The sequence below is a fragment of the Lingula anatina genome, chromosome 7 (genome assembly GCF_051362555.1).
Source record: "Lingula anatina isolate TDL-2025a chromosome 7, LinAna3.0, whole genome shotgun sequence".
Taxonomy (NCBI): Eukaryota; Metazoa; Brachiopoda; class Lingulata; order Lingulida; family Lingulidae; genus Lingula; species Lingula anatina.
In genome coordinates, this window is record NC_141773.1 from 24,079,872 (window position 1) to 24,102,536 (window position 22,665).

General features: G+C 37.4%; 1 protein-coding gene and 1 non-coding gene across 3 annotated transcripts; both read right to left on the minus strand.

Moving 5' to 3' along the window:
* Positions 1-405: 405 nt before the first annotated feature.
* Trnar-ccu (transfer RNA arginine (anticodon CCU)) lies at positions 406-478 on the minus strand. The gene has a single exon. It is a non-coding gene; the product is annotated as a tRNA-Arg (tRNA).
* An 812-nt stretch (positions 479-1,290) lies between these two features.
* Positions 1,291-18,118, minus strand: LOC106162288 (ABC transporter G family member 23). 2 transcript variants are annotated; one of them, XM_087017607.1, is made up of 20 exons: positions 17,935-18,118; positions 17,190-17,299; positions 16,736-16,895; positions 16,252-16,406; positions 15,871-15,978; positions 15,666-15,759; positions 14,566-14,640; positions 14,107-14,247; positions 13,655-13,799; positions 13,284-13,401; positions 12,847-13,021; positions 12,486-12,589; positions 12,165-12,238; positions 11,360-11,475; positions 10,938-11,008; positions 10,477-10,565; positions 9,242-9,345; positions 8,586-8,745; positions 3,613-3,717; positions 1,291-2,638 (listed from the first exon to the last, which is right to left on the minus strand). In XM_087017607.1, exons 2-20 carry the CDS (start codon positions 17,297-17,299, stop codon positions 2,529-2,531), a joined length of 2,214 nt encoding a protein of 737 aa, XP_086873733.1. In that variant the 5' UTR covers positions 17,935-18,118; the 3' UTR covers positions 1,291-2,528. The 2 variants fall into 2 exon arrangements, with proteins under 2 accessions (XP_086873733.1, XP_086873734.1); XM_087017608.1 differs by lacking the exons at positions 1,291-2,638; positions 3,613-3,717 and adding an exon at positions 8,283-8,415.
* Positions 18,119-22,665: the final 4,547 nt, after the last annotated feature.

Below are 22,665 nucleotides of genomic sequence, written 5' to 3' on the forward strand. Positions count from 1 at the left end.
CCTCTGCTTCAATCTCTAATTACTGAGTGCCAAGCGGGGAAACAACAGGTACTGTAGGTACAGGACGGGGGCACACTCACACTTTCCCGCTCCGGAGAAGGACACTGATCACAAGGCTATCGATAAAGTCACAGAGAATGGAGTTTACTCAGTGGCGGATTTTGCCTCTTATATACACCAAGTTGATCCAAGTTGGATTTTTTTTCCTTTTCGGTGGTTTGTTCTTTACACTTTCAACCTACGGCAGAGTAGCGCTTTTCAATATCCTATTCTTTGTACACGGTTATAATTTTTTTCACCCATGTCAAAATCAATTGATTTTTTTTCTTCTTTGACGGCAAATTGCAATATAAATAGTCAACCCTAAAATTTGACGTTGGTTCAGGAAAAAAAAGTTGGAACATCTACCCCCGGCGGGACTCGAACCCGCAATCTTCGGTTTAGGAGACCGACGCCTTATCCATTAGGCCACGGGGGCGTTGAAGTTTGTTGACTGCTTTTATAATACTAGTCAGTAAATTCCTACATCAAAATGTTCATTACATTATTACATTAAACTCTCCAATTCCAATGCTTATTATTATTATCCAAATAAAAAACATCACTTTATTTTTAAGCATTACTCAGTTTATTGGTCTTAACATATTTTTAGGCGGGAAATAGGCTTTCCTGAACACTACTGCCACCTGGTGACCATCAGTGCCTGACTAGTTCCTAAGGTTGAGCGCGAAGCAATATTTATGAAAGGCAAAGAAAATGTCGCTCAAGGTTGTGTATGAAATCCATTATAACAAAGATCGTAGATTAAATATGATATTATATAATCAGGTTTCGGCTCTCGGAAACTTGTACGCGCATTGGCCATTGTTACGTTTCAGGTTCGACTTTGGATTGTGTGCAGATTATTCCAACATACAGTTCTTTTTGAATCCTTGTTTGTAGCGTTAGTGACCCTGCTGACTACATAAAAATATCAGTGGAACGATTTTCATAGTTACACCAAACTTGCGGATCTCCGCGTAGATCTAGGTTAAAATGCTTTTTAAGTATATAAGATTGTGAAATAAAGGTTGCTTTAATTCCTTCCTAGACTGTAGCATTTTGACCCCTTCTTGACTTCAGCCTGGCTCGGTAGGCATTGACGAAATTCAGTACTTCCTTGATCCTATTATTAAATAAATATATATTCGTAGACCCCTCCTCCCCTAAAGCTGCTGGACACTACTGGTCATTTTACCGGTAATGTGCTGCGTTTTAAGACGAGACTCCACAAACTCTTACTCATGTTAATGTCGTTAATATTTGATGCAATTAAATTTATTTGTTTAAAAAATTGCATTGTACACAATCACGTTTTGCTTTTTGTCACCAACTAAAAAGCGTACAACAATACTGCATTATAAGAACAAATAAACTTCCCCCCTGCCACTGGGTTACAGAGTACATGTATACAGGACTAGCTGCCTAAATATTATCACTTCATTATCAAGCATGTCTGAGTAAATCTAGAGACTGAGGTTAAGTCAAGTCAAGTATTTGAACTTAAGTCTGTTGAATACGTGACTACGTGCTCTTCTGCAGATCCAAGTACAATCCTAGAGTACTTCACATAGTAAACTGTAGACAAACAAGTACTAGTAACTGGTATTCACTTCCAGTTCTACACACAATAAACTAGACACATGAGGCTAGAACTAAAAAACATACATACAGTACTTCTGAAAGTAACCTGAAGTATAAATACATTACCAGTATGTAGATTTTTTTGTGTAGAGGACCATTCATTAATACTGATACTGAAATCCTACAAAAAATCACGATCACAATTAACATGCTGCGCTGTATTTGTAAATACATTGTATATGCATGTAGGTGTACAGTGAATATCTGCACTTATAAATAAGTCTGTATTTGTACTAAACAGCCACACAATATTCTCTCCAGCTGGCAAATATGCCCAAATTGTACTCTTTGTACACAGTTCAAATGTTAATCCACACAATGATGCTATTTCCAAATGTGTTTCATTATTTGGTTTACATTTCATTAATTGCACTTCACCCATGATGAGATTTTTTTCAAAAAAATTGGACTTTAAATATCATATCTGATAATATTAAGTAATAATAAATACCAGTACTTGATTATCATACCAACTAAAATCAGGAAATAAAAACTGTGACAGTAATATGGACCACATACCAACCTATATCTCAAGCAAGAACACACACGCCCCCCTCCCCCTTTTACATGATATATGCCAAAAAAGTAAATAATGATAACTCCAGAAAGCTTTCAGCATAAGAAGCAGAGTCAATTTCATGATGAACAGTAGTTTTCCGTTATTTATTAGTTTGCCATTTTAAACTTATTTTAACATACCAAGCAATGAATGTTTTACTTCAGTAAGTATTGATAACAGCAACAAGTTTCGCAAGCTGACCCATTGCGTGTGTGTGATCTATTATGCTCTAATTAAGAAGTTTTGTAGAGATTTCATCTGCAATGTTAAATGTTCTTCATGAAGTTCACCACTTTTTGATTTTGATGATGATGGCTGCTATGGCGCAGAGTCCCCATCCCCAACCTATAGCCACCAGAAACCCGCGCCATACCTCCATGTAGGTGATATCCCAGCCTGAAATTACAACCAGGGAATTTTTTAAATACATTTATTAGTTTATGAGAATTATAAATAGTATATATACTGTATGTGGAGATGGCAAATCGCTATAAGTATATGTCCTCATCTTATAATAAATCTAAAATGTAACCAATTAACTAATAAATGTATATTCATTATTGAGAAAAAAAAAGAAAAAAGTCATATTATGATAAATACTGAAATGATAATTTTAAAAATAAGTTGATTACAGGGGGGGTTGGAGGGTCTGGCACATCTGAGGGTGGCTGTGGGAGGGGGTAGGCAGTGGGCGAGAATCAACCTGAGGGTGGCTGTGGGAGGTAGTAGACAGTGGACTGGAATCAACCTGAGGGTGGCTGTGGGAGGGAGTAGACAGTGGACTGGAATCAACCTGAGGGTGGCTGTGGGAGGGAGTAGACAGTGGACTGGAATCAACCTGAGGGCGGCTATGGGAGGGAGTAGACAGTGGACTGGAATCAACCTGAGGGCTGCTGTTGGAGGGAGTGGACAGTGGACCGGAATCAACCTGAGGGCGGTCAAGTGGCTAGTTCAGAAATGCACATTTTATAGTAGGAAATTTGCCACTAAATACATACAGAATGAATGAATGGGGGGCTGAATTTAGATGAAAACCTGAAGGAGGAAAGCACTGAGTTACTGAAAAATACCAGAATGAATGAAGGAACGTGGGGGTGGGGAGTCTTACTGCTGTGTCTCAAGTTATAAAATTATTGGTTCATATGTTTTTGAGAAATGATTAAATAAGAGCAGCCCATGTAACTCTCTTAGAAAGTTCTCTTTATGAATGGTATTTTTTTTCCTTCACATGGTGTAAATGTTTCCATTATTCTTTATACAAAAATATAATGCAGCACAGTAATACAGAAAGGCAGTTTTAAAAGCTTCTGCTATTTTCTTTAATGCTAACATGATATTTTCTGTTCAACTGTAATCATTAAGGTTCTCACCTCTACTAAGGATACACCTCATTGCTTCTGCTGCATACGTGGAGGGCATAGCAATACTGACATATCTCAGCCACGGCGGCATAGCTTCTAGAGGCCATATTATACCTGAAATACACATGTACATATACTGACATATCTCAGCCAAGGCGGCATAGCTTCTAGAGGCCATATTATACCTGAAATACACATCTACATATACTGACATATCTCAGCCAAGGCGGCATAGCTTCTAGAGGCCATATTATACCTGAAATACACATCTACATATACTGACATATCTCAGCCAAGGCGGCATACCTTCTAGAGGCTTTATTATACCTGAAATAAACATCTACATATACTGACATATCTCAGCCAAGGCGGCATAGCTTCTAGAGGCCATATTATACCTGAAATACACATGTACATATACTGACATATCTCAGCCAAGGCGGCATAGCTTCTAGAGGCCATATTATACCTGAAATACACATCTACATATACTGACATATCTCAGCCAAGGCGGCATACCTTCTAGAGGCTTTATTATACCTGAAATAAACATCTACATATACTGACATATCTCAGCCAAGGCGGCATAGCTTCTAGAGGCCATATTATACCTGAAATACACATGTACATATACTGACATATCTCAGCCAAGGCGGCATAGCTTCTAGAGGCCATATTATACCTGAAATACACATCTACATATACTGACATATCTCAGCCAAGGCGGCATACCTTCTAGAGGCTTTATTATACCTGAAATAAACATCTACATATACTGACATATCTCAGCCAAGGCGGCATAGCTTCTAGAGGCCATATTATACCTGAAATACACATGTACATATACTGACATATCTCAGCCAAGGCGGCATAGCTTCTAGAGGCCATATTATACCTGAAATACACATCTACATATACTGACATATCTCAGCCAAGGCGGCATACCTTCTAGAGGCTTTATTATACCTGAAATACACATCTACATATACTGACATATCTCAGCCAAGGCGGCATAGCTTCTAGAGGCCATATTATACCTGAAATACACATGTACATATACTGACATATCTCAGCCAAGGCGGCATAGCTTCTAGAGGCCATATTATACCTGAAATACACATCTACATATACTGACATATCTCAGCCAAGGCGGCATACCTTCTAGAGGCTTTATTATACCTGAAACTAGAGGATCAGAGAGGCGATACCGCCTCCGAATATTGTACCACCAGCTGGAGCAAGCGCATTCGTATAGACCCCCCCATACACAAAATAAGGGACACAGCCACCAGTTTTGTGCTTGACAAGCTGTAAAAATGCAATCAACAAGAATTTTTAAACTATTGCAAAAAATATATATGGTACAATCAAATTTAAGTTCTTCGTAAGGTAGGTCAAGGGTCAATTTCAAGGTCACAGTAAATTGCCAGTATATGACTTCCTATTCAAGTTCAAGAGTAACTATGGACCTATCTCTGTCAAGTTTGAAGTTAAAAGAGAAAGAAATTAGCAGAGTTCAGTTCATGATAAAAAGTAGGTCAAAGGTCAATTTCAAGGTCACATTTAGATTGCCAGTATATGACATTCTATTCAAGTTCAATAGTAACTATGGACCTATCTCTGCCAGTTTTGGAGATAAAAGGGAAGCAAAATTTGCAAAGTTCAGTTTATGGTGAAAAGTAGGACAAAGGTCAATTTTAATGTCACATTTATAATGCCAGTATATGACTTCCTATTCAAGTTCAATAGTAACTATGGACCTATCTCTGCCAGTTTTGGAGATAAAAGGAAAGCAAAATTTGCAAAATTCAGTTCATGGTGTAAAGTAGGTCAAAGGTCAATTTTAAGGTCACATTTAGATTGCCAGTATATGACTTCCTATTCAAGTTCAATAGTAACTATGGACCTATCTCTGCCAGTTTTGGAGATAAAAGGAAAGCAAAATTTGCAAAGTTCAGTTCATGGTGAAAAGTAGGTCAAAGGTCAATTTCAAGGTCACATTTAGATTGCCAGTATATGACTTCCTATTCAAGTTCAATAGTAACTATGGACCTATCTCTGCCAGTTTTGGAGATAAAAGGGAAGCAAAATTTGCAAAATTCAGTTCATGGTGTAAAGTAGGTCAAAGGTCAATTTTAAGGTCACATTTAGATTGCCAGTATATGACTTCCTTTTCAAGTTCAATAGTAACTATGGACCTATCTCTGCCAGTTTTGGAGATAAAAGGAAAGCAAAATTTGCAAAATTCAGTTCATGGTGAAAAGTAGGTCAAAGGTCAATTTCAAGGTCACATTTAGATTGCCAGTATATGACTTCCTATTCAAGTTCAATAGTAACTATGGACCTATCTCTGCCAGTTTTGGAGATAAAAGGAAAGCAAAATTTGCAAAATTCAGTTCATGGTGTAAAGTAGGTCAAAGGTCAATTTTAAGGTCACATTTAGATTGCCAGTATATGACTTCCTATTAGAGTTTAATAGTAACTATGGACCTATCTCTGCCAGTTTTGGAGATAAAAGGGAAGCAAATTTTGCAAAGTTCAGTTTATGGTGAAAAGTAGGTCAAAGGTCAATTTTAAGGTCACATTTAGATTGCCAGTATATGACTTCCTATTCAAGTTCAATAGTAACAATGGACCTATCTCTGCCAGTTTTGGAGATAAAAGGGAAGAAAAATTTGCAAAGTTCAGTTCATGGTGAAAAGTAGGTCAAAGGTCACTTTCAAGGTCATAGGAAGATTGCCAGTATATGACTTCCTATTCAACTTCAATAGTAACTATGGACCTATCTCTGCCACTTTTGGAGATAAAAGGGAAGCAAATTTTGCAAAGTTCAGTTCATGGTGAAAAGTAGGTCAAAGGTCACTTTCAATGTCATAGGAAGATTGCCAGTATATGACTTCCTATTCAACTTCAATAGTAACTATGGACCTATCTCTGCCAGTTTTGGAGATAAAAGGGAAGCAAATTTTGCAAAGTTCAGTTTATGGTGAAAAGTAGGTCAAAGGTCAATTTTAAGGTCACATTTAGATTGCCAGTATATGACTTCCTATTCAAGTTCAATAGTAACTATGGACCTATCTCTGCCAGTTTTGGAGATAAAAGGGAAGAAAAATTTGCAAAGTTCAGTTCATGGTGAAAAGTAGGTCAAAGGTCACTTTCAAGGTCATAGGAAGATTGCCAGTATATGACTTCCTATTCAAGTTCAATAGTAACTATGGACCTATCTCTGCCAGTTTTGGAGATATAAGGGACTAAATGTTATAATTTTGGAGTTACCATAATGTGCCTTAAATTTCGTACAGAAAAAATTAATTAAAATAAAGAAAATGTCATTTTGGTCAAAATTCTTGAAATAGGAGGTGCTCTGAAGTTTCAGAAGTTCAAATTTGATGAAATAATGTCATTTTTGAACACAAGTTGTCTGCTTTGCCAAGCCTTATGTTTTATTTTTCCAGAGTTCAAAATTTATTATCCATTACCGTACTGCACATTATGCTTTTACCACTACTATGTACTTTTTGATACAGCGTAACTCGAAAACCGTATGGAATACAAAAAAACCGAGACCACCTCCAGTGTTGGGCTTTACATGCTCTACAAAATGCAAAAAAGAATGGGTCTCTAGCATTAACGGTTCCCGAATTAGAGACAGTTTTCAGTTTCGGTATCTTATGGTCGCTACTCCCGTGAAAATGCACCGATTGACCCCAAATTCATGGAGATGAAAGATGACCTGAAGGGTAACACTTTCCAATAATATTATTGGTTAAGTCTGTGTGGTGTCTGAATAACAGGGCAAAAAAATTTTTTTTCGTAAAAAATTTCATTTTTTTGAAAATTTTGGCCCATTTGACCTTGAAGTAAAGGTCAAAGGTCAAATCCAAGGGTATATTTGAAATCTACACATATGACTTTTGGAAAGCTGTCTATAGAAATTTTTCCCATAACTCCTTCCGTAGGGTAGATAATTAGCATTTAATTTTGCCATTTTTAGACAAGGGTGCATTGCAATGAGTGCCACACCCAGACCCCAATACCGACAAAGCCCAAATTTTACGTGGAACGAGTTGAGATTATAGGTGACCTAAATCCATGAGATGGGTACGGGGGCCCTTACCGTCTAGGAGGAGAAGCGGTAACGGTAGCCGTCCGGCGGAGCCGGCGGAGCCAACGGAGCCGGCGGAGCCGGCGGAACGATCCGGACGGGACCGAAACCATGTGTACCGCCAGCGCTAACGCTGGTGGTACAATAAACATCTACATATACTGACATATCTCAGCCAAGGCGGCATAGCTTCTAGAGGCCATATTATACCTGAAATACACATCTACATATACTGACATATCTCAGCCAAGGCGGCATACCTTCTAGAGGCTTTATTATACCTGAAATAAACATCTACATATACTGACATATCTCAGCCAAGGCGGCATAGCTTCTAGAGGCCATATTATACCTTAAATACACATGTACATATACTGACATATCTCAGCCAAGGCGGCATAGCTTCTAGAGGCTTTATTATACCTGAAATACACATCTACATATACTGACATATCTCAGCCAAGGCGGCATAGCTTCTAGAGGCCATATTATACCTTAAATACACATGTACATATACTGACATATCCCAGCCAAGGTGGCATAGCTTCTAGAGGCCATATTATACCTGAAATACACATCTACATATACTGACATATCTCAGCCAAGGCGGCATACCTTCTAGAGGCCATATTATACCTTAAATACACATGTACATATACTGAAATATCTCAGCCAAGGCGGCATAGCTTCTAGAGGCCATATTATACCTGAAATACACATCTACATATACTGACATATCTCAGCCAAGGTGGCATAGCTTCTAGAGGCCAAATTATACCTGAAATACACATGTACATATACAGACTGGGGCTGATGAAAAAAACTCCTTTTATCCCAGCAGATTCACAATTAAATGAGACAGAGAGCAATACCTTACCACTCAGTATTATAACAGGATATGCTGTGCCTAGAGCAGCTTGTATGGCAGACTGTTCCTTGTCACATACAGCTGATATGAGTAAACCCAGAGACATGCCTGCAAAGCCCTCAATCAACACCAGTAATATTGCCCAGATGACAGGACCACGCGATGGAACCTGGAAAATAAATAAATATGTTGTACAAACACACTATCTTTTGCAATTTTAATAAATGTGCCAGAAGGTAACTGAAAGTAATTAATGAAAATAATACTTTGTAAGAAATTACAAACAAATTATATCAGTATTTAAACCCTTGTTCTAGTATCCAGCACTGAATAAAAATTTTTTAAGTGTTCAACTAAAATAATTTCAAAAGGTACCACATCTCAAACTGAAGAGAACATTTATCCAAAGATTTACCTTGAAGACAAGAACCACAAACTAAAGAGAACATTTATCCAAAGATTTACCTTGAAGACAAGAACCACAAACTAAAGAGAACATTTATCCAAAGATTTACCTTGAAGACAAGAACCACAAACTAAAGAGAACATTTATCCAAAGATTTACCTTGAAGACAAGAACCACAAACTAAAGAGAACATTTATCCAAAGATTCACCTTGAAGACAAGAACCACAAACTAAAGAGAACATTTATCCAAAGATTTACCTTGAAGACCAGCAGTGTGAAGACAAACAGCAGCGCCATCTGTACTATGAGCACCAGGAACTGTGTCAATACATGAGCCACCATCACTTCCATCACATTGACTCCTGACAGTGGAAGACAGAGAACATGACACTGAGTGTGCTGGTGGACAGTGACAGCATGATCTCTGCTACGTTTACTTTTTAATTCACATAAAGAGCAGGCAATAAAATATTACAACTGAAACAGCCATTTATAAGTGATATCTATTTGTGATAAATTGTGGCAAGGCAGAAGTTATAGCAGGGATGCTAGTGGGGTCTGGAAAGAAAACCTGAACTTTTCTTTTGGCAAAGACCGGGGGGGGGGGGGGGGGGGTACAAATTGATTATGAAACAATTACTATATTTCAAATTTTATTTAATAAATATATTGCAATATATGTCATCACAACTTCATGGTAATTTTCAACAGTTGTTTCCAAGGATAATCTTGACATTGACAAGATGGAAGTGCCATCAGTACATAAACACCTACCACCCATAGTAGACAGTAATGATCCTTCACGTAAGCTTGATAATCACCAGCATGATAATGATAGTCACTAAATGTTAATCCCTTTCATTTATCATTTTCAAAGATTGGTAATGGCTTTCGTGGTAATGCCCAAGCAACAGTGGGGCTCCAACTGCAGTCTCATTAATCAAAGTTTCTAAAACTCCAACTAAATCTATTTTTGACAGTAATGTCGATGTTTCTAATATCGTCTGTTCCCCTCTCCGCGAAATCCATTTAGTTTGGTTTAGTTCAAAATTCCGCGCACGCGGTGTCAAAACTTTCCACATGGGTGCCGACATTAAAGCCTACATTTCCAACCAATCAAGCGCCATAAATAAATCACGTGCTACGGTTGTGACTAGATATTGTGTTGAAACGCAGCTCTGTCGCAATGGTTGAAATGCGACGTTCCTCTGACGCATCGTTCGTCCAGTCCGCGACCACGTTAAAAACGAGAATTCCAGAACAAAATATAGTACCAGAAAATTTTATAACTGGACGCAAAAAACCGGAATTCCGGTAAAAACCGGAAGACTAGCATCCCTGTTATAGTATGTTTTAGAAATAATAGTAACAACTTTAAAATAATCAACAGGCTTCCTAAATATAAATTCTTGCATAAGTGAGTTAACAGGCACCCACAAACACACACACACACACGCACACACACACACACATGCAAACAAAAATGAGCATACCTGTTGTCAGACTCCTGTCCAACAGTCCTTCCTTCCTTTCCAGTACAAATGCCAAAGCTGTGAGTCCACAGGCCATGAAGAATGTAATACTGGAAAAATGAGATCACTATAACAGCAGCTGGGTGTGACATTGTGTTAGTTTGTTAGATGAGATCACAGGCCATGAAGAATGTAATACTGGAAAAGTATTATCACTATAACAGCAGCTGGGTGTGACATTGTGTTAGTGTGTTAGATGAGACACATTTAGAGAAGAGCCACTTAAATTTATGATAACTATACTTTGAAACTTTTTAACATTAAATTATTTGCCTCTCAATAATAATTATAATAAAATAATAAGTAGAAAAGTAATGAGGATTATTAACATACATATCTTGTACCAATAAACAAATAAAGATTTAGACATATAAATAAACCTCCATATCTATACTTCTATTCAAAACTATTAAAGCTGCTACCTGATGATTATCCCAGGGGCCATGAAGTTGGTAAAGGAGGGCTTCCTGTCACCATAAACTGGCTCTTCCAACTGGAAATATATATGACTGTTCAAACTGACCATATTTCCTTCATCAGCCTATTTTTAGCACACACATAAAAGAACTCTCACATAACCCCATCTCAAACTTTCTCTCTGTCTCTCTCCCATTCACAGGCACACACTCTGCCATGCCGCTCCCCCTCTCTCCATTCACCTCTTTCCCATTCATCTCTCTCTCTCTCTCTCTCTCTCTGTTCCTCTCTCTGTATCTTTTTCACCCTTTCCCTCACTCTCCCTCCCTTTCATCCAAACTCTCTACTCTCTATATTAACTCCTCTCTCTTCCTCCCCCCCCCTCTCTCTCTCTCTCTCTCTCTCTCTCTCTCTCTCAAAAACTAACCTTCACTGGTAAGTCTGCTGCGTGAACATTAAGTCCCAAACTCCTCAACATGTCGGTGGTGAATGCCTGGAACCCTGTCATGATCTCCTGTTGGATAGACAGGGCTATCTGCTGGTCTAAACACACAATATCAGTATATATGATGTGATAGACAGGGCTATCTGCTGGTCTAAACACACAATATCAGTATATATGATGTGATAGACAGGGCTATCTGCTGGTCTAAACACACAATATCAGTATATATGATGTGATAGACAGGGCTATCTGCTGGTCTAAACACACAATATCAGTATATATGATGTGATAGACAGGGCTATCTGCTGGTCTAAACACACAATATCAGTATATATGATGTGATAGACAGGGCTATCTGCTGGTCTAAACACACAATATCAGTATATATGATGTGATAGACAGGGCTATCTGCTGGTCTAAACACACAATACTAGTATATATGATGTGATAGACAGGGCTATCTGCTGGTCTCAACACACAATACTAGTATATATGATGTGATAGACAGGGCTATCTGCTGGTCTAAACACACAATATCAGTATATATGATGTGATAGACAGGGCTATCTGCTGGTCTAAACACACAATACTAGTATATATGACATTCATAGAAAACACCAAAAAAATGTGTTTAATCCACCATCTACTTCACCTCAACATTTAGCTGACAAACATCAGGCAGGTGATTCAATATATTTCTTTATTCTGTAAAAAATGCTACATATAATTATAAATATGCAGCGTTATTTGCAGTTTTAACTGTCAATATCCCCAAATTCTCTCTTACTTGTCATATCCAGATAGAGTTTGACACTGCTGCCATCTATTGTTTTGTTGTCCACACTGCTGGTATTACTAACTCTGGAAAAACAAGACATAAGAATGTTTATTTTACATTTTTCATGGGAAACAAAGTGCTAATGTCTTCATTTTACTATGGCCAATTTAACCCCATCTTTATGTACAGCCTGTTTTTCAATGTGATACACACACATTACATTACTTTTATAATTTATCACAACCTAAGTTTGTGAAAGTGTGTAACTTCATATCTACTCGTGATACGTCAACTCAGACCATCATAACATTGGCAAACTATAACAATTACCTAAGAAAAAGATCCTGAGTGAAATTCTTGCCAACAAACACTGCCCCCCAGGCGTCTCCTTGCTTGACAGTGTTCAAAGCAGAGGTAAGATCACTATAATTGACCTGAGGAGAGAAGACACAGAATTTACAGTTATAATGCTACAATGATGTTAGAAAAATGTAAAGTCAGCGTGCTCTGCCATTAATTTTGTTTTTTACTGTTATTTACAGTATTAAAATCTTGATTGTCAGATATCTTACTGATAACCACCTAAAAACAAATTCAAACATTTCACCATAAAGCTTTGACAACACAACAAACGCCAATAATTTTCTGACATTATCACTATTTGACATGTTATTATTTCTGAATCAGCTACCTTTGCAAAGGTCTCATTACTCAAGTGATTTATGACCATAGCCCCACAGTTCATTCCCAGCATGCCTTGGTCTTGGTTCACTATGGCAACGGTGAGGTCACGTGGCTCTGGACCAATACACAGACAGAACAGAATAATCTGGATGGAAGGTAGCATGAACTCAAAGAATAGAAACCTGGAAAGACACATTTATAACAGCAGTGATGTGAAGGAGGATTGCTAAAATAGTCTAAAATGGTATAATTCTTGAAAAGAGGCTATTCACCTGGACAGCCTCATTCCCTGACGAAGATATTATGCTAGACATCAAAATATTGGACGTAAAAACTACGTCAATATTAAGCTGTTGACTGAAGAAAAATTACTTTATTCCTAAATTAGTCATGTTTTAGACAAGCAACAAGTTCAATCTGAAGAAGATGTCTTCCTGGACTCACCCAAGGTTTCTGCTCATGATAATCAGGTTCTTGATCACCAGGGCTAAGATGTTGGTAGGTTTAGGAAGAGAAAACCAAGACCAGCACCTGGTACAACACTTACTGCTGTGCTCTAGGTCTGGAAGGGTAAATATACAGACAGTTAATATACACTTACTGCTGTGCTCTAGGTCTGGAAGGTTAAATATACAGGCTGTTAATATACACTTACTGCTGTGCTCTAAGTCTGGAAGGGTAAATATACAGGCTGTTAATATACACTTACTGCTGTGCTCTAAGTCTGGAAGGGTAAATATACAGGCTGTTAATTCACATAAATCATTTGTTTCACCAGGTTGTAAATGATATGATATCAGTTATACTGTACCTACCAGTGGAATGTGTATTGGTGGAGAATTCGCCAGGCTGTAAATGTCTATAATGTTTGGAAGTTGAACTACGCTGGCTATCCTCCAACAGCTGGCTTCTGTCTCCATGGTGACGGAATTCTATACTGTACGCACTGGTCTCAGCACCCTGAAGACAGACGGAAGTGTTGAAGATTAAGTCATCAAAATTTTTGTAATCTAACAACATAACTCTAGTCGAACCAGCAAGCACATTTGTCTACTGTCCACATGACTCTCAAACAAAACCATTTTCTAAGCAACTTCTGTAAATATATTTGATATTATTAAGTAAAGTCAAACATACTTCAAGAGATAAAAATAAACTCTGCAGGAATATAACTTGAATACATCATGAGATTGTACATTCAAATCTACTAAAAATGAAATAAAACTAAAATGCCCTAGTGTGTTGCCCAGTTATACTGGTCAGTTACCTGAAAGACCAAGCTGTCGTCAGTGTACACAGTGTTGTCTGTGGTGTTCAGCAGTAAGCCATCTGTAGTAACACCAGGTTCTGCTGTATCTGCCAGAGTGCTGTCTTGCTGGCAAAGCTTGAGAAACACATCTTCCAGAGTCTAGAACAACAACAGAAACACACCTTTCAGAGTCTAGAACAGCAACAAAATACAAACTTTACAAAAAAGGAATCTTGTTGTTGGTTTTAGCTTGTTTAACTAGGAACTATATATAGCCTGTATGGTCAACCCTCTGGTCACTCAGAACAGCATGGACCAAAATGAACTAGTCCAAAGATTAAATCTACAGATAAAGGAAAACAATATTAAACAACTGTTTCCACCAGTTAAACAATTGCTCTACTTTGAGACATCCATTTTACAAGATCATACCAAATCTAATGGTCAACTCCCAGTGCCCTCTGTTCTTATACTGACCTCCATTCTGTGTGTTATGAGAAGATGTTCAGGACTGGATTCAGCCAAAAGTTTTCTCTGTCGCATCAATCCCACCTGGAACACAGCTATCACTATAACTGATATCTTTATATACTTCAACAAATAGCAATATGGGCAGTTTAAAGGTACTTCATCACTACAAGTCTACCAGCCACTGGGCCTATTAATACTAGGTATATAACTGTGCTCACATCTCACTCCATATACCAACATCTCACAGGATTATAACAATATTACAAGGTATATATATATATGTGCTCACATCTCACTCCATATACCAACATCTCACTGGATTATAACAATATTACAAGGTATATATATATATGTGCTCACATCTCACTCCATATACCAACATCTCACTGGATTATAACAATATTACAAGGTATAAATATGTGCTCACATCTCACTCCATATACCAACATCTCACTGGATTATAACAATATTACAAGGTATATATCTGTGCTCACATCTCACTCCATATACCAACATCTCACAGGATTATAACAATATTACAAGGTATATATCTGTGATCAGGTCTCACTCCATATACCAACATCTCACCAGATTATAACAACATTACAAGGTATATATCTGTGATCACATCTCACTCCATATACCAACATCTCACTGGATTATAACAATATTACAAGGTATATATCTGTGCTCACATCTCACTCCATATACCAACATCTCACTGGATTATAACAATATTACAAGGTATATATCTGTGATCAGGTCTCACTCCATATACCAACATCTCACCAGATTATAACAACATTACAAGGTATATATCTGTGCTCATGTCTCAACTGATATATACCTAAGCATATTAGCAGCTTGTCAGAGTTCTGGTTAAAACAACTAGGTTTTAATTTTTATCTACATCAGAATAAATTTATACCAGAGTAAGACAACATATTACATATACATATAGCAGAGTAAGTCCAGATTTTTACTATGTCAGCCTGCCTGGCCTCCTCTATATATATATATATATATATATATATATATATATATATATATATATATATATATATATATATATATATATATATACCACAGTAAGTCAAGAGTCTTACCATGTCAGCCTGTCTGGCCTCCTCTATATAATGAGTGGTCAACAAGATGGTAGTGTGGCCTGTCTTGGCTATTTCTAACAGGTGCTCCCATATCCTGAAGATAAATACCACATTACTGTTATATCTATTACTCTGCAACAGGAGATTATATGCATTTCTCTCCAACATTTTATTTGAAAAAAATTCACAACCTCACCACACTTACTTCTGCCTCAGCAGGGGGTCTACTCCAACAGTGGGTTCATCTAAAATAAGGAGTCTTGGCTCATGAATTAGGGCACAAGCAAATGATACTCTTCTTTTCTGTCCTCCACTAAAATTACAAAATTGTTCATATTCATGTAGCAAATTAATAATTGAATTTCACATTTAATTAATATCTTTATTTAAGCCCAAACAAAAAACAATTATTTTCATCCTTCACTGATATTCCATTCACCCATCAAACACTTAATAAGTCAAACAGTCAATAAATTTAATTATCATTTTTATTCTTTATTTTTCTTTTTGTCTATTTTTTGTTTATTGTGTCTCTTATATTTGGTCAAACAATTTTAGTGTGACCTTTTTAATCTCCACACACTACCTTAGAGTTTGTATTTGTCTCCCTTTAGATGGGAGGTCCAGAAATTTTACCAAGAAATCGGTTCTTATCACAGCATTTTCCCTAGACATTCCGAGAATCCTTCCAAAGTAGGCCAACGTTTCTTCAATGGTCAACTTCTCAAACAGCGCTGTGTCCTGGAATGGCAAAAAATGAAAAGAAAAAAAGGACAGAAAATTCAAATGCAAGATGAGCTCAATCTAGTTTAATATGAAATTGAGTTCAGAAACATATATTTAAAAGCAAAATATCAAAGCTTCCAAGAATTAATAGGGGGTTGCATATGTATTGGTTAATTGTATGGGAGTAGCTTGTGACTTCTGTGCACATAAGTAAGTTGTATAAGGGGAGTACATTAGTAATGGTTGTATGAGGGAGTAGCAGAGAAGTCACAGGCTACCCCCCCCCCCCCCCCCCTCTTATACAACACACTTATGTAGACAGAAATGACATTCTCTTTAAGTACCTGAGGCATGTAGCCAATCAGCTTTCCAGGCACCTCGTGACCTCTGGCCCCCGGCTTTTGACCTAGAACTGTCACATGACCTGCATCCACCTCCAGACGGCCAACTAGAGCTCGTAATAGAGTGGTTTTACCACTCCCACTAGGACCTAAGAGCCCATAGCTAAAAAACAGAATGATTAACAAATGTTAAAGAAATTTATCTTTCTTTACCTGATTACAAATCACTGGCATCAGTGAGGGATAACACAGCAATTAATCAAGTATTGCTTTATTCTGACATAGATAAATGAATGGCTTCCACACGCTCAGTAAATACAGCTATCATGTCTAGGTAAGCTACTAGTACATCCACACATCTACTCCCAGATTTCAACTACTGCAGTGTTTTTATTCTAAGGACTACTAGGACAAATTGTCTGATGTTCAAGAGAGCTGTAACTGCTGTCATACTGACATGCATCCCTGTGGTACAGTGAGAGAACAGTCCTGTAAAGCCTGGACGCCATTTCTCTTGGATCCATATCTCTTGTAGACACTCCTCACTTCTACTGCATCCTGGGCCATCTTCACAGAGGAAGAAGGACAATTTGAAATGTGAAGGGAACTTATTAATTTATCTTTTTTATGTTAATTTCAGTTTAGAATGGAGACAAATCAAATCTATTGTGACCATACTAGGTATGTATGTTTTCAAGTTCAAATAAATACTACACAAAAGAGAGATGTATTTCTGTCTCTGCTTTTGATTCAAATTATTTCATGATCGATAATACGCTCTACATCCTACAATATCAATTCACTATTAAGTAATGCAGTTTAGATTTTGATGAATGAATTTTTACCTTTTAAATGAATTTTTACCTGAACTAAGTCTACAGCTAGTAACTTAATTATAATTACAAGAACTGTCTATGACATGTGATATGTATATGCTACGATCCTGGTTGTCAAAAAGATTAGGCAAATATGAGGCACAAAATGCAAAGAATTTTACAATTGTAGCTTTTAAGTTAAGGCTTCACTGCCTCACATAAACTACATATAGTACTTCTTGTACCTCACTAGCCTACAATGCACGTAATCCGCTCCTGATTGAGTCAAAGTACTGTGGTCGAGTTTCAGGTTATCGTCCCTCAATTTCACACTTCATTGGGTTATGTAAGCCCGTGCGCTTATCTTTTCTGTAAAAACAATCTTACCTGGGGAATGTTTTCGATCAATATCGGCGATAAACTAACTGCATTTTCTCAGTCCACAGTCACACTGGCCTGGAGGAGTCGACTTTAAACGATCTCTAATGATTGGAGGACAGAAAATGAATCGCGCTTACTCGGCTATTCTCGGCTTATATCGTATCCAATATCGTAGCTTTCAGCTGACCAAAAATAAATAAATAAATAAATAAATAAACAATCCCGAAAATGGGAAAAGATTGATGAAAACTGAATCTGAATGGAAAATAGATTGGGGCTGGTTTTGAGGCCTACATTTTTGCAGATACAAATAAAGAAGCTTAATTAATTCATCCAAGAAGACGGTCCCAAGGTCTAAATATCCAGTGATATTTACTTTTTGGTGTAAAAAACCATCCGTTCCCAAACACAATGTCCTTCGGTGCTTCGTGCTTTTCCAGTTGGAACATAATTTAATAACACACCGCTAGGTGGCAGAGCTGTGATTTCCACGGTGATGTCAAGAAGGGTCTACGTTCCACTTAATTTACACCCGTTAATTTACACCAATTTTCACACATAAAAAGACAACAAGACACGCAAAGCTACTATTTAAGGAGTAATGAGCAATTCTTGAAATTGTGTAGAAATGAAAAAAACGATACATTTCTGTCATTTATTACCTTCCAGTTTAATTTTGGATGATTTCATCTTAGAAAATCTTATATTGGTGATTGCCAGAAGTTTGCGATCTTACTTTCATATTCTAGTCTCTAAAATAGAATTTTCATGTTCTTATGTCTCAAATATCTAAATTTAAGAATTTAAGTAGGGCCTTGTTAATTACAAACTTTTATTTAGGCCTATTTACTTATTTTTTTATTGCAGATTTCGTGTTTTGATACCCTATAGGTTCTAGATTTCGTTATTGCCAGCTCGATCTCGATTTCATATATTAAGCCAACACATGAAAAGTTATAGTGAGCAAGCTAGCTTTACAGTGCCCTGGCACTCAGGGTATATGTTTTGATTAAATTGTTTGAATGATTTTGAGAATAACAATGTTAAGTCTCATTTACCCGCACAGAATACTCTACATGTACATGTGGCAGGTGCTAGTCAGGCATTAACATGGCGATATAGGGCACACCGGGACAAAGAAATGAAGATAATTTAATAGCAGTGTGTTAAATGTGGCGTCTCATGTACTTTAGATAGATACAATTGCTGTCTGAGATAGACGCAGGATCCTAGAAGTAATTAGGGGAGAGCGGGGTGGGTTGGAACGCGGGTAAGTTGGAACATTGGCTTTATTTCTTAAATCACGAGACCGATCATGTGCTCCTTCAGCATAAAAATGTCACATGGCATGGTCTTTAATCCAGGAAACTTTTGGAAGTATCGAAAATGCGGTAAAAGTTTTATGCGAAAAAAACGTATTTTCGCCACTCGAAGTAAGTTTTCATATTTTTGACATTCATCGTGCTGTAAACTAAAGTATAAGGATTATATCACTGAAAATGTGCATAGCGTTTAGGACCACCTTGATGTTCAAAAAGCTGTAGTTTTTTTTAATCGCCTCACACGTGTTAAAGAAATACAGTGTCATAAGTTGGCCATGACGTCGTGGGGGCTGGTCGGAACATTTGACATGGGGCCAGTTGGAACACTGTCAGGGGTGTTCCAACCTACCCCGCACGGTGTTTTTCAATTTTTTATCTCTCTAAATAGCGACGCACCCAGTACAACTCCAACTGGAGACAAAATCCAGCTGAAAGAACATCTCCAAGGTGCCAGAATGTACATGCGTGTAGAAAATACAAGGGGGGGGGGGGAGGGGGATGGTCACTGCTTGTTAAATGCAGTTGCTATCTGTTTGGTCGAAATGGGGTTTGCATGTCCATTGTGGCTCTTTGCGATAAATTGCTTTTAGAAGTGAAAGGAAATGTCGATTATTACTCTGTTTTTTGCGGCAAAAAAATATTCTAGCTGACATGAGAGCCTACGTTATGGATAAACTATACAACACCAATCCTGTCGATATTGTTTTAAATGCTTTGTGAAATGGATTGGGGGTTGCTCTTAATGGTTAGTGAACGAGGGTACAGAATCCGTCAGAAAAGACAAACATTCACCTCGTAACTTAAGCAAAAATCCAGTTGAAATCTCATTTGCCCTCACCGGAAGAGGTGCTACAGCACACTATAGCGCACTTAAGAAAACCCCAAAACAGCTCAAGTCCAGCAATACCACTTCGAGAAATTAGACCGCTTCCAAAGGCTCAACGTCGCAGTCCAATCATTAAAAGAAGAAAACGATGCAGTGCAGTTCTTACTGACACACCTGAAAAAGAGCTACTCGAAAAAGAAAAGGCCAAGCCCAACAAAATTAAAAAGGACAAGCGCAACAAAAAAAAAAAAAAAAAAAAAAAAAAAAAAAAAAAAAAAAAAGTTAAAGATTTCTAGTCGACAGAGAAAATGAAGAAAAATGATATTAAAGATGACTAGCTATTCTGAGTCAGAAGAAGAGTGGCAATGTCTGGTTTGTTGGGAGCCGTTCAGTAACAGCTGGCCAAAAGAGAAATGGGTACAATGCATTGTTTGTCTGAAGTGGTCACATGAAGACTGTACTAAGGTGACCAAGTGTACATATGTCAGAACTGCAATTTTGATTCTGAGGTTTAGTTGAAAGAGATACAGCTAGTTTTTATTTGTAGGTCTAACATACTGTTGTTGAGAGGTTGAGTTGTGTGAATTCAACTTATTTTCTCTTAAACTAAACCACTTTTGTTATCATTATGAAATGAAGTGTAACTGGATATGGTTTATACATCGAAAAGACTATTTGAAAACAAATTGTAAACGTAAAAAATGCTTACAAACTATGGAGATACGAATACAAAGTAACATGTACTTGTTGGGAAATTAATATAGATAATCCTACTCTTAAAATGAATTATACTTTGAATTTATATGCAAGCGTTCCAACTCGCCCTCTTGTTCCAACTCACCCCACTGCCTGTTCCAACTCACCCCGTGGGTGGGGTGAGATGGAACGTTTTAGGAGGCAACTTTGAGCATTTATTACTCTTAAATGAAAAGACCTACTTGATGTTTTATTTCATAGATGAGTGCGGCATATAATTTTCCCCTATCAGATTTTTTATTTTTGTCCCCAAAGCTTTGACTGCTGAGATATCGCAAAAAAGGTGAAAACTGTTCCAACCAACCCCGCTCTCCCTATATACATGACAAAAGTTAATAGCTAATTTGGCATGTGATTTATAAACTGCAGAAGCTGTAGGCCTACTTATCTATTGGTAAAGTACGTAGTTAATAATATATATTTGCTTTATCACACCTGCCCGATCAGAGGCTGTGGTGGAAAGAAATATGAATCAATACACGATCGCCATATTTTCTTTAAGTAACTGTTTGTATCTTAGAAATCGCAGTTAATTGGTTAATAAACGAAAAATGACATTTGGAGGAGCTTTATCTTGGTCACGTGACAGCACGGGTAAGATGATGTGAATTGATAAGGACAGGTATCTGTTAAATAAGGTAAAGAAGAAAAATGACGTATTTCTAAATTGTCCTACAGTTTTTATGAGCTCTGTCACTGGTCAGCATTAGCAAGACACATTGGCGAATTATTTGTAATTTATCTCCATCATTTCCGGTGTATTCCGTTATAACGTCGCTGAGTTGTAATTAATATTGTGAAACAGATGACTGCACATTTCCCATCAACTTTGTTTTGATTAATTCACATTCCACAATTGCCATGTAAGATCCCCTCTAATGAAGGCCTTTCGGCTGAATGTACAGTCTCAGTTTTCGAATCTTAGTCCTGAAAACCTATCCACCATAATTTAAAGAACGGCTTCACGGCATTGTCGCCTGCACTTCAAAGTTTTACCTCAATAAAGCATTCTCAATAGACTGCTATGGCGCCTGAAGCAGAAAAATCAAAACAACCATACAGCCTCCATGGCGCCTTTTGTAGGATCAAAGACTACAGTTATCTCCCAAAAAGGTCAATGAACTTGTTTTAGGGTTATTTTATTAATTAATTAATTTGTTTAACTTTATTCATTCAGGGTGAAATCATGGTTAATATAAATCGTGGCCATCGGGTTATTGTAACCTTACGTTCAAGATGATTTTGTATCTACTCTTTCTAACCGCTGTGAATGTTTCAATGTATCGATACTTTCTCTCTCCACTTTTTTCGAAAAAAAAAATGCAGTGCAAACAGCATCACGAATTCCAATCATCAACACACAAATTTCCTGCACAAGGGAAATATTAATTCAATTACACTTTTCAGTTTACATCCCAATCCCCAATCGTATCATACATTGTCCACAATTAGTGGCTTTGAGACCAAAGGTAGGCAATTCGTGCGTCATTGCAATATTGTTCTGTGTCAAGTGGACGTGGACGTGAGGGCCTCTGCGCGTATAGGCCGTGTACGCTGTCTGATGTACGGCGTGTACACTGTGTGAAATACGGTGTGTACGCTTTATGAAGTGCCAAATACGTAGGCCTGTAGGTGTATATCTGCCCCCAAACACGCACTTCCCTTCTCCTCTACCAAATTACTGGGTCAGCCCTGATAACTGGAAAAGGTTTGGAATCACTTGACGAATTGCCTGCAGCAGACGGTTAATTTCACCTCATTTCATTTATGTTGCTATGGATATAACGTATAATTGTCATATTGCCTATACATAATTGGTAATTCAATACAACT

What these genes read in the sequence shown, in the direction of transcription:
- LOC106162288 (XM_087017607.1), bottom strand. Translation starts at nt 17,299, where the DNA reads ATGGCCCAGGATGCAGTAGAAGTGAGGAGTGTCTACAAGAGATATGGA. An exon ending in TCATAACACACAGAATGGAG is followed by an intron (nt 14,248 to 14,565) that starts GTCAGTATAAGA and finishes TTGTTGTTCTAG; the next exon opens with ACTCTGGAAGATGTGTTTCT. An exon ending in CAGCAGACTTACCAGTGAAG is followed by an intron (nt 11,009 to 11,359) that starts GTTAGTTTTTGA and finishes ATATATTTCCAG; the next exon opens with TTGGAAGAGCCAGTTTATGG.